The sequence below is a fragment of the Sus scrofa genome, chromosome 7 (genome assembly GCF_054392235.1).
Source record: "Sus scrofa isolate SSC_HxYL_T2T_F1_AM1 chromosome 7, Sscrofa_HxYL_maternal_Yorkshire_Landrace_v2.0, whole genome shotgun sequence".
Classification (NCBI taxonomy): Eukaryota; Metazoa; Chordata; class Mammalia; order Artiodactyla; family Suidae; genus Sus; species Sus scrofa.
Genome location: NC_139389.1, coordinates 83594901 through 83612341, shown reverse-complemented (window position 1 = coordinate 83612341; position 17441 = coordinate 83594901). Strand labels below are relative to the sequence as shown.

Below are 17441 nucleotides of genomic sequence, written 5' to 3'. Positions count from 1 at the left end.
CTGAACTAGAGGAGCCAAGGAAGGGGAGCCCATTCTGCTGGCTCTCTTTTTATCTCACAGAGATCCATCACAGCTTGTCACTTACTTTCCCTAATGAATCTCTCCACTGTACAGAACCCAGAAGCCTCAGCAATATTCCAACCGTAAAAGCCCCCCTCTTTTGTCTTCTTAGGGCCACGCCCACGGCACATGGAGGTTCCCAGGCTAGGAGTCCAGTCGGAGCTGTTGCTGCTGGCCTATGCAAGAGCCACAGCAATGCCAGATCTGAGCCACCTCTTGACCTACTCCACAGCTCATGGCAATGCCGGATCCGTAACCCAGTGAGTGAGGCCGGAGATCAAACCCGCAAGCTCATGGTTCCTAGTTGGATTCGTTTCCGCTGTGCCATGAAGGGAACGCCTCTCGGGGCCTTTCTTTTTTTTTTTTTGGTCCTGTTGTTGTTGCTATTTCTTGGGCCGCTCCCTAGGCATATGGAGGTTCCCAGGCTAGGGGTCTAATCGGAGCTGTAGCCACCGGCCTACGCCAGAGCCACAGCAACGCGGGATCCGAGCCGCGTCTGCAACCTACACCACAGCTCACGGCAACGCCGGATCATTAACCCACTGAGCAAGGGCAGGGACCGAACCAGCAACCTCATGGTTCCTAGTCGGATTCATTAACCACTGCGCCACGATGGGAACTCCGCCTCTCGGGGCCTTTCTTGAACCAGGCTCAAATAAATGTTCAGTAGGGTCACAGTGGGAGAAAATTCACTCTCCTGTTTTCTACCACCCACATCAGTAGGATGCTGACGGATATGTAATCGCCAGTTTGGGGAGAAGGACTTATTTGTACCATCAACTTCTATAAGTATTTCTACCATGGCCAATACCAAGCTGCCAACATTAAGTCACCTAATGTGGGATTGGGAAGAGGTGTCAACAATTACCTATGGAGCAGGTAAGAGCTGGCTCCAGCACGTCATTGAGTGTAGGTTTTCATAGAGTCTGATAACCCCTCTAAGTGCACATTCCCTTCCATTGTCCTGCTCTTTCAGCCTGGTGTAACTGGGAGTGCATTGGATCCTTTTTTTGCTTTTAAGGGCCATACCCGAGGCATATGGAGGTTCCCAGGGTAGGGTTCCGAATCAGAGCCACAGCTGCCAGCCTATACCACAGTCACAGCCACATCAGATCTGAGCCGCATCTGCAACCTACACCACAGCTCAAGGGAACACCCAATCCTTAATCCACTGAGCAAGGTCAGGGATTGAACTTGCAACCACACGGTTCCTACTCGGATTCGTTTCCACTGCACCATGACGGGAACTCCAATGTTGGATCCATCTTGATTTCAGTCATATTTGTGCAACAGAAGAAAGATTCTAGGAGGCCAGGAAATATTTTATTGACAACCTGGGACATAGCCATAAGGGAGGGAAGCACACAGGACTGCAAACTAAAACCCAACAGCCAGCAAAGGCCCTTTGGGTCAGGAACACTGCATCCTGGGGTCCTCACAGTCTCCCACCAGTAGACACACAAGACTGGGCATCCAGGAGAGGGGGGCGGTGGCTCTGGTGTCCCACAGAGTGAGAGGATATATGATGCCTCATTATGAGTGACAGGGCAAGGAGGTAAAATGGAGGGGGGGGGGTCCATCACTGCCTAAGACCACCTCCTCCTCTCAGAGCCAACACCAGGTGGAGGACGGAGCCACCCAGTATCTTGTAATCAGCTGCTGTCTTCTCATCGTTCCTGCAGGATGGGGGGAAAAAAGCATTAGAAATACCTTCTAGAGCAGGGCTCCTAACCTGGGTTTTTTGGGTGTCTCTGGCGATCTATGCATGCAGATGAGAAAAAAAAAAATTACACCTTTATAATTTTACCACCCCCTAACTGATATTTCTTTCAATTTTGAACACAGGCCAAAAACTATATTAGCAATATGGGCAAGCTGTTAACAGAAATTAGATATTTTTGTATCATTTCACAACTGTCTGCAGATATCTTGAAAATATTTCACAACTATAGCAGTTATTACACCTATCATTTGATCTTAATGTAATAGTGAAGCAGCACGTATATTATTTCAGCTGCCCCTACAATATATGGAAGTTTCCAGGCCACGGATCAAATCTGAGAGGGAGCTGTAACCTATGCCACAGCTACAGCAATGCTGGATCCTTAATCCATTGCGCCAGGCTGGGGATGGAACCAGCACCTCCCCAGAAACATGCCAGATTGTTAACCTGCTGCGCCATAGTGGGAATGCCACCGATTTGTTTTAGTAGTTTGATAACTGTTATTTCAATGTAGTAGTTTGTCATTCTGTGTATTATTATGTTATGTCTGCAAAAATCTGATTTGGAGGAAGGGTTCTTAGGCTTTGTTAAACTGCCAAAGGGTCCGAGGCAACAGAAAAGAGGCAGGCCTGCTCCACCTCCAGTATCTGGTTTCCTCGTGTCACATAAGATTGCCACTCTCTCACTCCCATTCCCAACTTACATCTGTTTACCACTGTAGATGAGCCTCTGCTGCTGTGGGGGAATTCCCTCTTTCTCCTCCACACGCTCTTTGATTCGCTCCACCTTTAGGGGTACAAGTAGTCAGGGGCTGCTCAGGGGGTAGGACCATGGAAGTGGAAAGAATGAGAACTATGCAGATAACATGAGAGCTAAAGGACTAAGTTCGTCAGCGTTCCCAAGCAAATATACAGGCAGGGAGACAGGCATGGAGAGGTACTGGGCAGACATTACCTTGTCTGTGGGTTCAATGTCAATCTCAATCTCCTTTCCCGTCAGCGTCTGAAACAGGCAAGGGTTTCATGAGTCCTATAGTCCAATCTACAATTTGTCTGCTAGGTAAAATATCCTGGCCTAGTCTCTGGGGAATTGACTACCTTCTGAGAAATGCAGATTCTCAGCAAAGCTGATTTGAAGTATCAGAAGTCTTTTCCTATAAAATTGGGTTGTGATGATCATTGTACAACTATAAATGTAATAAATTCACTGAGTAATAAAAAAAAAGAAAAAAAAAAAAAAAGAAGAAGTCTTTGACCATACTGGATTTCAGATATTTTTAGGCTGTGGACAACTGTGACACGGGGAAGATTCTGTGAACCATCTGACCATCTCAGTCTCATAGGTCATCTCACCCCACTCCACTAGAATCCCTGAGAATACTGTAATACCTCTGGATAAGACCACAATGAGAGCTCTCCTGAGGAAAGTATCCTACTGAATGAGAAGGACTTTCTGTACCAATGCTACAAATAACATTCAGATAACTGAAAGAACTCTCAAGGACACCAGAGCTATCTCTGACCAGCTTTTTTTTTTTTTTTTTTTTTTTGTCTTTTTGCCATTTCTAGGGCCGTTCCTGCAGCATATGGAGGTTCCCAGGCTAGGGGGCTTATTGGAGCTGTAGCCGCCGGGCTACACCAGAGCCACAGCAATGCCAGATCTGAGCCGTGTCTGCAACCTACACCACAGCTCACAGCCACGCTGGATCCTTAACCCACTGAGCAAGGCCAGGGATCGAACCCGCAACCTCATGGTTTCTAGTCGGATTCGTTAACCACTGCGCCACGACGGGAACTCCTGACCAGCTTTTAAAGTGGTGCTAGAATTCAACATTCTACTCTCCCATATCTTCTCCAGACTTCTATCTAAATCCTAAATTACAGCTGAACTTCCTGACTTCTTTCATAGGCTAAGGGCTGCTGTTATCCAAACACAATAATTATGCTCATTAGACACTTCTAAACATTGTGCTTTGTCCAATCTAATCTCCCATCCATCCTTGCTCTTAAAGCTGTCTGATTTAGGATAATTTTTTTTGCTTCTACTTTGCTTTCCTTTACATCATGCTCTCTTCTGTTTTTTTCTCAAACCTCAAGGGATACTTTAAGATTGATGATTTATCCCCAGTGCGTGTTAATACCTGGTACGCCTAATAGTTTTTTAAGGAGTTCCCATTGTGGCACAGAAGAAATGAATCTGATTAGTAACCACGAGGTTGCGGGTTTGATCCCTGGCCTTGCTCATTGGGTTAAGGAGCCAGCATTGCCGTGAGCTATGGTGTAGGTTGCAGACACAGCTTGGATGCTATGTTGTTGTGGTGTAGGCTGGCAGCTGCATCTCCGATTTGACCTCTAGCCTGGGAACCTCCATAGGCCTCAGGTGCAGGCCTAAAAAGACAAAAATAGTCTTTTAAGTGTCAAACTCTCCAATTTACACTACAACTTCCTAAAGGACAGAGACTGTTCAATTTATCTTCCTAATCTAAGCACAAAGCACAGTGTTTGACATATACGTAAATATTGGTCAATAAATACTTGTGGAAGAGCTAAACATATGGATGGTCATGGTATGATCACTGCCAACATTTACTGAACCCTTTCCAAGAGTCAGAATCTATGCTGAGTGTCTTACATGCATTAATACATTTAATCTTTGCATGTATTAAATGAGATGGATACTGTTAGTATCACCATTTATAGATGAGGAAAACAGAGCTAGGATGGGTTGAATAGCATGCCTGGAGTTCCTGTCGTGGCTCAGTGGAAATGAATCTGCCTAGTATTCATGAGGACGCAGGTTCGATCCCTGGCCTTGCTCAGTGGGTTAAGGATCCGGTGTTGCCGTGAGCTGTGGTGTAGGTCACAGATACGGATCAGATTTGGCATTGCTGTGGCTGTGGTGTAGGCCAGCAGCTGTAGCTCTGATTAGACCCCTAGCCTGGGAACTTCCACATGCTGTGGGTGTAGCCCTAAAAAGACAGAAAAATAAAACTAATTAAATAAAAAGCATGCCTATGAAGTCAAGAGAAGAGTGTGGATCCAAACACAGACACTCTGGGCCCAGAACCTGAGCTTTTAACTCTGTACTCCATACTACCTACATCTGGCTGACCTAGTATTGGGATCCAGTGTACACTTCCGTGGTGGACTCACAAAATAACATATGGTTTCCACTTATAGCTTCACAAAGACCAGCATGAAGAAAGTACTTAGGACCTAATTTCTCAGCCATGAGAATGTTCAGCATTAAGGATATTTCAAAAGATGCAAGAGTAACTCCTTTGGATTGCCCTGTCTGGATGCAAAAGAATGAATTACAACAGTGATTCTCAAATTTCTATCCCAACTCAAGCCAGTCTGAATGAAAATTTTCAATAGTCTATTGAAAACGAAAAAAATAAAACAGTGAGATTTTCATGAAACTAAATATATTCAGGTATTAAAATGTCCTTTTATGAAGTGATGACAATATATGGTATTTTTTTAGGCTCTTTCCCGACAAAATGAAAAGTATGTAATTCTGTGTTGTCCACAAATTATTTACTTTATTGACCTTAATACTTAAAATGCAAAGACTTTTTTTTTTTTTTTTTGTCGTTTTGCCTTTTCTAGGGCCGCTCCTGCGGCATATGGAGGTTCCCAGGCTAGGGGTCGAATCAGAGCCATAGCCATCGGCCTACGCCAGAGCCACAGCAACGCAGGATCCGAGCCGCATCTGCAACCTACACCACAGCTCATGGCAACGCTGGATCCTTTAACCCACTGAGCAAGGGCAGGGATCGAACCTGCAACCTCATGGTTCCTAGTCAGATTTCGTTAACCACTGCACCACAACAGGAACTCCCTGCAAAGACTCTTTAACAAGACAATTCTATTTCTAGGTAACTAATCTGGAGAAAAAACTCGAAATTTGAGCATGTATTCAGAGAGGAACATGTGAGGTTTACTGCAGCACCTTTCATAAAAGCAAAACACTAGAAATAATCTAATGCCTACTAATGAGAAAACTATTAAACTATGGCACATCCATAGAATATTTATTCTACAAGAGCTTCTATACTAACATGGAAAGATCTAAAGAATGCATAGTTATCATTTTCTATATGTAGATACAAACATATACACATGCATAGAAAAAAGGATTAAAAGTATACTATCTCTTAAAATAGTGATTATCCTTGAGAAGAGAGGCAGGACTGAGGGGAGGGTTTATCAAAGCTAATTTTCCTTTGATCTGTACTAATTAAATTTCTAATAAAAATATATTCCTTGGGAGTTCCCGCCATGGCTCAGTGGTAATGAACCCAATTAGTATCCATGAGAAGGTGGGTTCAATCTCTGGCCTCACTTAGTGGGTTAGGTATCCTCATTGCTGTGGTTGTGGCTGGCAGCTGCAGCTCTGATTCTACCCCTAGCCTGGGAACTTCCATATGCTGCAGTTGCAGCCCTGGAAAAAAAAATTATACACACACACACACTCCTTTATCACATGAATATTCCTTCTGATTTAACAATAAAAATTTTTAAAGAGTACAAAAGGCCCTAACAGAAGACCTAGAACTGTTCTCCCAAAAGTCAGATGCTTGGGCCTAAAAACAATTATTGGTTTATAAAATCTCTAACTCTAGGACTGGTCTTTTGTTTCTGAAATTGACTACAGAAGCCCATGAATGTATCCACAGCACAGTATGTCATATGGTGTCCCAGCAACACTTCTGGGCAAAATAATCCCATGTCTGAAAATAGACCTATGACAGCAGTGATTAAAGCCTTTTGAACCTGAAAAATTAGAAATATAATCTAAACATCAAACAATTGAGGGTTAAATAAATTATGGTACACACACATAGGGAAAAATCACACAGTCCTCCAACAATGTTTAGACTAATAGTATAATTCCAATTTTGTAAAATAAATAAATAAACACATATGTGTATTTATATGGTTTTTTTTTTTTTTTTTTGTCTTTCTGTCTTTTTGCGATTTCTTGGGCCGCTCCCGTGGTATATGGAGTTTCCCAGGCTTAGGGGTCGAATCAGAGCTGTAGCCAGAGCCACAGCAATGTGGTATCCGAGCCGCATCTGCAACCCACACCACAGCTCACAGCAACACTGGATCGTTAACCCACTGAGCAAGGGAAGGAATCGAACCAGCAACCTCATGGTTCCTAGTCGGATTCATTAACCACTGCGCCATGACGGGAACTCCATATTTATATGCTTTCATAAAAGTCTGGAAAGGAATTCTCACTGTGGCTCAGCAGTAATGAACCTGGTAAGTATCTATGGGGATGCGGGTTCGATTCCTGCCCTCTCACTCAGTGGGTTAATGATCCAGCCTTGCTGTGAGCTGTGGTGTGGGTCGCAGATGAGGCTTGGATCCCGCGTTGTTGTGGCAGCTGCAGCTCTGATTCGACCCCTAGCCTGAGAACTTCCACATGTGGCCCTAAAAAGCAAAAAAGCAAAAAAAAAAAAAAAGGCAAAAAAAAGGTGTGGAAGGATAGAGACATCAGGGCTCAAGTTGTGAAATTATGAGTGATTTCTTTCTTTCCTTTGTGCCTTTCTGTATTTTCCTTTTTTTAATACCATGAATGCACTGGAATGAGGAAAAAACTTTTAAGACAATATCATTGATGAGAATATAAGGAAACAATTGTGTAAAGCAGCATTGACCACTAGAAGTGGAAATTCAGTGAAAATCACATACACAACATTAAACATTCTAGTAGCCACAATTTTAAAAGGTGAAATTAATTTTAATATTCTTCAAGGCAGCATATTCAAAACATTATACTTCAACATGTAACCATGTTAATATATTTTACATTCTTTTTTGGCTGTTCTCATGGCACGTGGAGGTTCCTGGGCTAGGAACTGAATGGTGCCACAATGGTGATCTGAGCCACAGCAGTGACAACACCTCCAGATCCTTAACCTTTAGGCCACCAGAGAATTTCTTGATCTGTTTTTAAATTTCATAATTCACAGGTGAAAAACTAGATTTACACTTCCAACTTGTTCCAAACATGCTGTTTTCCAAAGACTGAAAAAAGTTTTAGTGCCTATTTTTAAATTAATGGAAATTAAATACAAATAAATTATTTATTTTTATTTATTTATTTATTTATTTTTGGTCTTTTTGCTATTTCTTTGGGCCGCTCCTGCGGCATATGGAGGTTCCCAGGCTAGGGGTCGAATCAGAGCTGTAGCCATTGGCCTACGCCAGAGTCACAGCAATGCGGGATACAAGCCGCATCTGGGACCCACACCACAGCTCATGGCAACGCCGGATTGTTAACCCACTGAACAAGGGCAGGGACTGAACCCGCAACCTTATGGTTCCTAATCGGATTCGTTAACCACTGCGCCACGACGGGAACTCCCCAAATAAATAATTTAAATTAAAAAAGTTTTTTGGGGTAAGTTTCCATCGTGGCGCAGAGGAAATGAATCCAACTAGGAACCATGAGGTTGCAGATTTGATCCTTGGTCTCGCTCAGTGGGTTAAGCATCCGGTATCGCTGTGAGCTGTGGTGTAGGTGGCAGACTCGGCTCGGGTCTGGCACTGTTGTGGCTGTGGCGTAGGCTGGCTGCTGTAGCTCCGATTAGACCCCTAGCCTGGGAAACTCCATATGCTGCAAGTGCGTCCCTAAAAAGCAAAAAATAAAAATAAAAATAAAGTATTTAAATAAAAATTTTTTTGATCATCACACAACATACCACTTTCTTTTTTTATAACCTCTGCAAAATTTTGAAGGGGAGATGGTAGCATGAAATGAAATGTCAATTCGTCAGTCTCGCTAGCTACATTTCAAGTGCTTGATAGTCCATAGGGGCTTATGGCCACCATACTGGCACTGATCAAGCATTCCAGCTATTATATGAAGCAACAATAAAACTACAATATCCCCATTTTATAACTTCCAGTGAAATAACGGATCTAGGCAATGACACCACAGAAAGCAAAACAACCTGACAGAAGTATATATCACAACACCACCTTTGAATTACTCCAACACATGAACAGATAAAAAAGACTAACAGGGAGTTCCCACTGTGGCGCAGCAGAAACAAATTCGACTAGTATCCATGAAGAAAAGAGTTCCATCCCTGGCCTTGCTCAGAGGGTTAAGGATCTGGCACTGCCGTGAGCTGTGGTATATAGCTTGCAGACACAGTTCGGACCCTGCATTGCTGTGGCAAATGCCGGCAGCTGTAGCTACAATTTGACTCCTAGCCTGGGAACTTCCATATGCCATGGGTGTGGCCCTAAAAAGCAAAAAAAAAAAAGACAGACTAACCAAGCCTTTAGATCTTATTACCAACTGATAGGAAATACAGAGGAAAGAGAAATGTATTAAAAGACAACATAGTGGAGTTCCTGTCATCACGCAGTGGTTAACGAATCCGACTAGGAATCATGAGGTTGCGGGTTCGGTCCCTGCCCTTGCTCGGTCCCTGCCCTTGCTCGGTGGGTTAAGGATCTGGCGTTGCCGTGAGCTGTGATGTAGGTTGCAGACGCAGCTCGGATCCCGCGTTGCTGTGGCTCTGGCGTAGGCCGGTGGCTACAGCTCTGATTAGACCCCTAGCCTGGGAACCTCCATATGCCGTGACAGTGGCCCAAGAAAATGGCAAAAAGACAAAAAAAAAAAAAAAAAAAAGACAACATAGGGAGTTCCTATCGTGGCGCAGTGGTTGACGAATCCGACTAGGAACCATGAGGTTGCGGGTTCGGTCCCTGCCCTTGCTCGGTGGGTTAGCGATCTGGCGTTGCCATGAGCTGCGGTGTAGGTTGCAGATGTGGCTCAGATTCCGTGTTGCTGTGGCTCTGGCGTAGGCAGGTGGCTACAGCTCTGATTAGACCCCTAGCCTGGGAACCTCCATATGCCGTGGGAGCGGCCCAAGAAATAGCAAAAAGACAAAAAAAAAAGACAACATAGGGATGTAATCAGCAAAATCCAAACTATAGGAAACACTACAGGACCAACAACATAGATTATGCAACAAGAAAAAAATGGGGGAAATGAAGAATTACAGATTTAAAGAGACCTAAAATACTTACCAACCAACTAATGTATGAATCTTGGTTGGATACAGATTCAAACAAATTATAAAAAACAAATGATACAATGATAGTGAGAAATCACTGCTAATTTTCAAGATGTAGTGATTATGGTTACATTAGGAAAAAAAAGTTATTTTTTACAGATAAATACTAAATTATATACAAATAATATGCACTATGCTACCTGGGATTTGCTTCTTAAAACATCAGATAAGGAAAGTTGGCAAGTGTAAATAAAATATAAATAAAATAAGATTGGCCATGAGATGGTAATTTTTGCAGCTAGGTATAGGGTGCATTATTCCATCTCTGCTATTGTGTATGTTTGAACCTGTTGTAATTAAAATCATTTAAAGTTGAACTTTTTTTTTTTTGTCCTTTTGCCTTTTCTAGGGCCGCTCCTGCGGCATATGGAGGTTCCCAGGCTAGGGGTCGAATCAGAGCCATAGCCATCGGCCTACGCCAGAGCCACAGCAACGCAGGATCCGAGCCGCATCTGCAACCTACACCACAGCCCATGGCAACGCTGAATCCTTTAACCCACTGAGCAAGGCCAGGGATCGTACCTGAAACCTCATGGTTCCTAGTCAGATTCGTTAACCACTGCATCACGACAACGGGAACTCCTAAAATTGAACAATTTTAAAGGATACCTTTTTTTTTTTTTTTTAAGGGCCACACCCACAGCATATGGAAGTTCCCAGGCTAGGGGTCGATCTGGAGCTGTACCCGCTGGCCTACACCACAGCCACATCAACACAGGGTCCAAGCCACGTCTGTGAGCTATACCACAGCTAACAGCAACACCAGATTCTTTAACCCACTGAGCGAGGCCAGGGATTGAAACTGTGTCCTCATAGGTGCTACTCAGATTTGTTTCCTCTGAGCCATAACGGGAACTCCAAGATATTTTATTTTATTTTTTGTCTTATTGCCACTTCTTTGGGCCGCTCCCACGGCATATGGAGGTTCCCAGGCTAGGGGTCAAATCGGAGCTGTAGCCACTGGCCTACGCCAGAGCCACAGCAACGCGGGATCCGAGCCGCATCTGCAACCCACACCACAGCTCACGGCAACGCCGGATCCCTAACCCACTGAGCAAGGGCAGGGACCGAACCCGAAACCTCATGGTTCCTAGTCGGATTCATTAACCACTGCGCCACGACGGGAACTCCCAACTCCAAGATATTTTAAAAGAGCATGTCATACTGGGTTTCTTCTTCAATCTGGTCACTGTCACCTGGGAATAGTCTATGATGAACCTAAGCCCAACATTCTGCTATAAACACTGAAGAGGATATAAAAGAAATTAAGTGACTCAGCCTTTGACAACAATCTTTTTTCAAGTGAAGATTAACAGCCAAGAGACAATGAGCATACAATTAATAGAACCAACCAACATACAAGGAAATGCCACACTGCTGTTACTGTCCAAATACAAGGTGCAGTGACAAAATGCTGTGGTGAGAGAAAATCAACAGTGATTAATTTAACCTGGCTGACACAACATTTCACACCCACTACAACAGCTAAAATAAAAATGGATGCAGAGCAGCCAGAATGCTCATTCACTACTGGTCATAAAATGGTGCAACCCTTTGGAGAACTGTTTGGCAGTTTCTTTTAAAGTTCACATGATCCAGCAATTCCATTCCTAGGTATTTATCCAAAGGAAATGAAAACATAGGTCCACAAAAAACAATGTTCATAAAAGTCTTATTCATTATAGCCAGAAACTTGAAATAATGCTGAGTAAAAGAAGTCACATAAAAATTATATATTCTATAATTCCATTTATGTGAAATTCCAAAACAAGCAAAACTAACCTAAGGAACTTTCCGAGGATATGGGTGAAAATGTTCTAGATCTTGTGGTTACATGGGTGTATACTGTTGACCCTGGCCTAGTACAGTGGGTTAATGATTCAGCATTGCTGAAGCTATGGCTTGGATCTGATGCCCCCCACCCAGCTTGGGAACTTTCATATGCCACGGGTATGACAAAACAAACAAACAAAAAATCTCCTTGAACACCTACAATTGATCTTCGACAAAGGAGTCAAGTATATGAAATGCTAAAACGGACTGCTGCATCTAAATCAATGAAACCAGAACACACGCTCACACCATGCACAAAAATGGACTCAAAATGGCTTAAAGACCTAAACATAAGGCAAGATACCAGAAAACTCCTAGAAGAGAACATACACAAAACATTCTCTGACATCAACCATACAAATGTTTTCTTAGGTCAGTCTCCAAAAGCAATAGAAATAAAAACAAAAATAAACCAATGGGACCTAACCAAACTTACAAGCTTTTGCATAGCAAAGAAAACCAAAAGGACAACCTACGGAGTGGGAGAAAATAGCTGCAAATGATGCAACCAACAGGGGCTTAATCTCCAAAGCATACAAACAACTCATACAACTCTACAGCAAAAAAACAAACGACCCAATTGGAAAATGGGTAGAAGACCTGAACAGACGTGTCTCCAAAGAAGACATACAGATGGCCAACAGGCATGTGAAAAAATGCTCAACATCACTAGTAGGGAAATGCAAATCAAAACTACAATGAGATACCACTTCACACCAGTCAGAATGGCCATCATTAGTAAGTCTACAAATAACAAATGCTGGAGAGGGTGTGGAGAAAAGGGAACCCAACTACACTGTTGGTGGGAATGTAAATTGATAAAACCACTATGGAAAACAGTAAGAGATACCTCAGAAACTAAACACAGAACTACCATATCATCCAGCAATCCCACTCCTGGGCATATATCTGGACAAAACTTTCACTGAAAAAGATACATGCATCCCTATGTTCACTGAAGCACAAATCATAACAGCCAAGTCACGGAAACAACTTAAATGTCCATCAACAGATGAATGGATTAAGAAGATGCGTACATAATACTCAGCCATAAAAAAAGAATGAAATAATGCCATTTGCAGCAACGTGGATGAAACTAGAGACTCATACAAAGTGAAGTAAGTCATGAAGAGATAGGCAAATACCACAGGATATCACTTATATCTGGAATCTAATATATGGCACAAATGAACCTAACTACAGAAAAGAAATGAACTTGTGGACATGGAAGACAGACCTGTGGTTGCCAAGGGGGAGGGGGAGGGAGGGAGATGAACAGGGAGTTTGGGGTTAGCAGATGCAAACTACTGCATTTGGAGTGGATAAGCAATGAGATCCTGCTGTATAGCACAGGGAACTATATCTAATCACTTGTGATGGAACATGCTGGAGGATAATGTGAGAAAAATAATGTATATACCTATAACTGGGTCACTTTGCTGTACAGCAGAAATTGACAGAACATTGCAAATAAACTATAACAAAAATTTTTTTTTGAAAAGGAGAATCGATCATACACACACAAACAAATCTCCTTGAACTGAACACTTAAGAACTCTGTGTTTTATTTTAATAAAGCATGAAGAAGCAAACTGGAGCTTAGATAGAAAAGACAGTTGCCTCGAGTAATTTGCTAAGAGGATAGCAATGAAGCATCTGAGATTAGGGAGTAATACGATGAAAAAGAAGTTTAAAGAGGACCTGTATGCTATGATTTTGTACACTGTGTCTTGGTATAGACTCTAAAGTCTAGAGGGGATATGGCCGTAGGAAAACTTTGTTGGAGGTATCACACAGAAATAAAGACATAAATTAATGAGAACAAGGGTAATGGGAATGGAAAGAAAATCAAGCAGAAAGGTTCCAAAGGAAAAAAATAGTTTTTAAAAGAGAATAATGACTCTAAAGAACTAGGTTCCAGATACCTGACAGACTGATGGGATCAATATATGAGAGGAATATTGGGAAGATGGCTTAAGACAGGAAATGATGTATATAATTTTAAAAAGACAGAGATGAGGTATCAAGAGAAGATTTAAATTGGGAGGGTGCCAACTAAAGAATGTCACTGTGCTACCTGGTTCTACAAGAATTAAGTCATCAGCCACTGCATTAAGTTATCATCACCGACCTTCAACACACCCTAAAAGGGGTTCAAGGTGGAATGTTCAGGAATGTTCTCTGTGCTCTGGGAAAACTGGAAGAGGTGGCCTTTAGATAGATATTTTCAGGAGAAAATTTTATGAACCCAAATTCTTGTATCTTCCCATACTTAGAAAGGCACTATGACCATTAACTAAGATATCTGTTCTTCCTGACTAGCAACAATTTTCGACAGAGATGTGTGTTTGATTATAGGTACCCTTCTCCAAAATCACATAGAAGCTGACCTCCTCCACTTACCTCCTCGGAGCAGTTCCTCAGAGCTATCTAACAGGCTGTCTCCCGGGCTACAGTCCTCAGTAGGTCCCCAAATAAAACTGAACTCACAGCTCTCATGTTGTGTGTGCTTTTTCTTCACTCAACAAGGGATTTGATAGTACAGGATTACAGAAAGAAATATGGAGTAAGTCAGCTACGGAGAATGAAAGTTGAAGAACGAATAATTCACAAAGAAACCCTGTTCATAAAACCTATTATGTGTATAGTAATTCACAGCTAACTAATTGCTTTCAAATGTATTTAATATACACAAAAGAAAGAGAATGATGGACAGAGAAAGATATTTGAAGGCAGAAAGTAAAGTATTTTGGGAAAGGAGACCAAAAATTTTAGAGAAGTACTGAATAAATATGGATTCAAAGAAAATAGAACCTTGCTACCCAAAGGCTAGTCCCCAGACAAGCAGCATCAGCATCACCTGGAAGTGCTGCAAAAAAGTAGAATCTCAGGTTCCATCTCAGGCCACCTGAATTAGAATCAGCATTTTAACAAGATCCCCACATGATTCTTACGCATTTCTAAGTTGAGAAGCCCAGCCAAAACACAGTATTTCCTTAAACTGCAGGTCTCAACCTATCAGTGGGTTATGAAATCAACCTGGAATAAAATTCAAAATGCCGGAGCATATCACACACAGTTCTTTTTGTGTTTGTATGGCACCATGAGGTAAAAATTTTTTGTGTAGGTTGAAATTTTTTAAAAGGTTTAATAAAACATTGACCATAAGTATAGTAATAACCTCTTCTTTGGACTAAAAGAGGACTAAGAGGACACGAGAATCCATATGTATGGAAAAGATAAAAGCATTCACGTGCTAATGTTTTAGACTTTTGGGAAAGTGACCCACACTAAGAAATACATATGAACTAATAACACATACCTGTTATAATAAATATACAAAATAAAAATAAAAATTACACAATACTCTTACCCAGAAGTAAAACCTGATTTTTTTTTTCTTTCATTGCCCGTGACATACTGACTTATTAAACTGATTTTACAATCAGTGACTCTTTTACAGGTCACTACTCAAAATTTGAAAAATAACAGCCTTACAACTTCTGCAGCTCCATACCAAAAAAACAAACAACCCCATCAAAAAATGGGCAGAAGATCTAAACAGACAGTTCTCCAAAGAAGACATACAGATGGCCAAAAAACACATGAAAAGATGTTCAATATCACTCATTATTAGAGAAATGCAAATCAAAACCACTAGGAGGTAACATGTTACAATAGCCAGAATGGCCATCATCAAAAAGTCTACAAACAATAAGTGCTAGAGAGGGTGTGGAGAAAAAGGAACTCTAGTACACTGTTGGCGGGATTGTAAATTGGTGTGACCACTGTGGAGAGCAGTATGGAGATGCCTCAGAAAACTAAACATAGAACTACCATTTGATCCAGCAGTCCCACTCCTGGGCATCTATCCAGAGAAAACCACGACTTGAAAAGACACATGTACTCCAATGTTCACTGCAGCACTATTTACAATAGCCAAAACATGGAAACAACCTAAATGTCCATCGACACAGGAGTGGATCAAGAAGATGTGGTACATATACACAATGGAATATCACTCAGCCATTAAAAAGAACGAAATACCAGCATTTTTAGCAACATGGATGGACCTAGAAATTATCATGCCATACAATGAGACACCAACATCAAATGATTTCACTGACATGTGGAATCTGAAAAAAGGACAGACTGAACTTCTTTGCAGAACAGATGCTGACTCACAGGCATTGAAAAACTTATGGTTTCTGGAGGAGACAGTTTGGGGGGTGGGGGGATGTGCTTGGGCTGTGGGATGGAAATCCTGTGAAATCAGATTGTTATGATCATTATACAACTACAAACGTGATAAATTCATTTGAGTAATAATAATAAAAAATAATAGCCTTTAACATGCCTCCTGGCCTCAATCCTTAGCTAAGAGGTGGAGGTGGATCAGAAGGACTAAAGAGGTTAATGGTTATTATGCATGGTAAATACACTAAGGAGCTCACAAAATAACGATAGACTTACTTAGCTGTAATAAAACCTAAATAACGTTGCACTGCATCAATTGTTCGTTTTTGCCTCTCTGTCTGAGGGTACACAGGAGGAAATAGTAGATAAGATTAATGAGGGTTGGTGAGGAATCACAGGAGGCGGGATAGAGATGAAGGAAACACTTGAAACTAACAAGAACTAGGGCACTGATAACTAACCTGCCTCAGTCAAGGAAGTGAGACTGGTCCAGGATGCTGGGTCAGAAAGACAGGTGCTGACTGAACACGCTCCCAGCTTTGTTTCCTGACGGCCGGCTGAGGCACTACACCTTGGCGACAACTAGCAAAGGCTTACAGTCTAGTTCCTGGGAGGCTCCCAGTTCCCTAGGCTAACCTTTTGGTGCTGTGCTCAGAGGAACCTACGTTAGGGGCTGGGAGAAGCAGGTTATCTGGGTATGAAGGATGGAGAACAGAGCTTATTCCAAGAATACGAGAGAGAAGGAGACCAAAATGCTGCTAGGCCTTCTCTATGACTGCGGCGGTTCGAATACAGAGAGAGCCCAAACAAAGGCGGCCTCTTTCTGCGTCAAGGCACACACCTGGAGTGAAAGCAACCACTGCCGAGACCCCAGGGTCCGCTGGCTGGGCCAACCCCTAGCTCTCAAAGCCCTCTTGCCCCCCCCCCCCCCCATCCCATCACCCCTCGCGCGGAGTCCCGAGGCTGTCAGCCCCCTCCAGGCTCGGGAAAGGCATGGTTTTCCTTCCCGGCTTCTCCCTTAAGGCACTGCGGCCAGCCCAGTACCACTGAGTCTTGGCAAGGGTAGCAGTGCTCCCACCTTCACTTTAATTAGCATCTTCCTCCCAGTTTAGAGCTGCACACAGGTAAATTGCTGCTTCTGCCGCTGCGGTCGCCGCTACCGCTCCCCAGCACTCCGCCTGTAGAAGTCACTTCTGCTTCCGGGTCACTGTCTGGCTCCACCCACCCGCTCCACCCCCTCCTTTCCACGGGGTTCTGGAAAGGCTCAGAAGTGCTCTCGCGTTTCTTTTTGGGGGCATAAAAAAAGAAGGCAGTCCGTTTAGTTACAGCAGAGATGACGCCACTCCGATCCTGAGAGTCCCTAGCGAGCCAGGGCTAGTGGACAGTGGGGGCGGGACGAATTACTTCTCCCATCATGCCAAGGAGCAGGCCCGCGCGTCCCACCCTGGGAGTTGTAGTCTCCTGTCCCTTGAATCCAACGGCATTCTCAGCGTGTGAACTCTGTTACCCAGAAGTCTTCTC

The 17441-nt window shown here is 42.8% G+C and overlaps 1 protein-coding gene across 1 annotated transcript; it reads right to left on the bottom strand.

The window, feature by feature from the left end:
• Nucleotides 1–1364: 1364 nt before the first annotated feature.
• NEDD8 (NEDD8 ubiquitin like modifier) lies at nucleotides 1365–17115 on the bottom strand. Its single transcript, XM_003128544.5, has 4 exons — nucleotides 16999–17115; nucleotides 2738–2785; nucleotides 2487–2569; nucleotides 1365–1736 (listed from the first exon to the last, which is right to left on the bottom strand). The coding sequence occupies exons 1-4, from the start codon at nucleotides 17014–17016 to the stop codon at nucleotides 1640–1642; spliced, it is 246 nt and encodes an 81-aa protein (XP_003128592.1). The 5' UTR covers nucleotides 17017–17115; the 3' UTR covers nucleotides 1365–1639.
• Nucleotides 17116–17441: the final 326 nt, after the last annotated feature.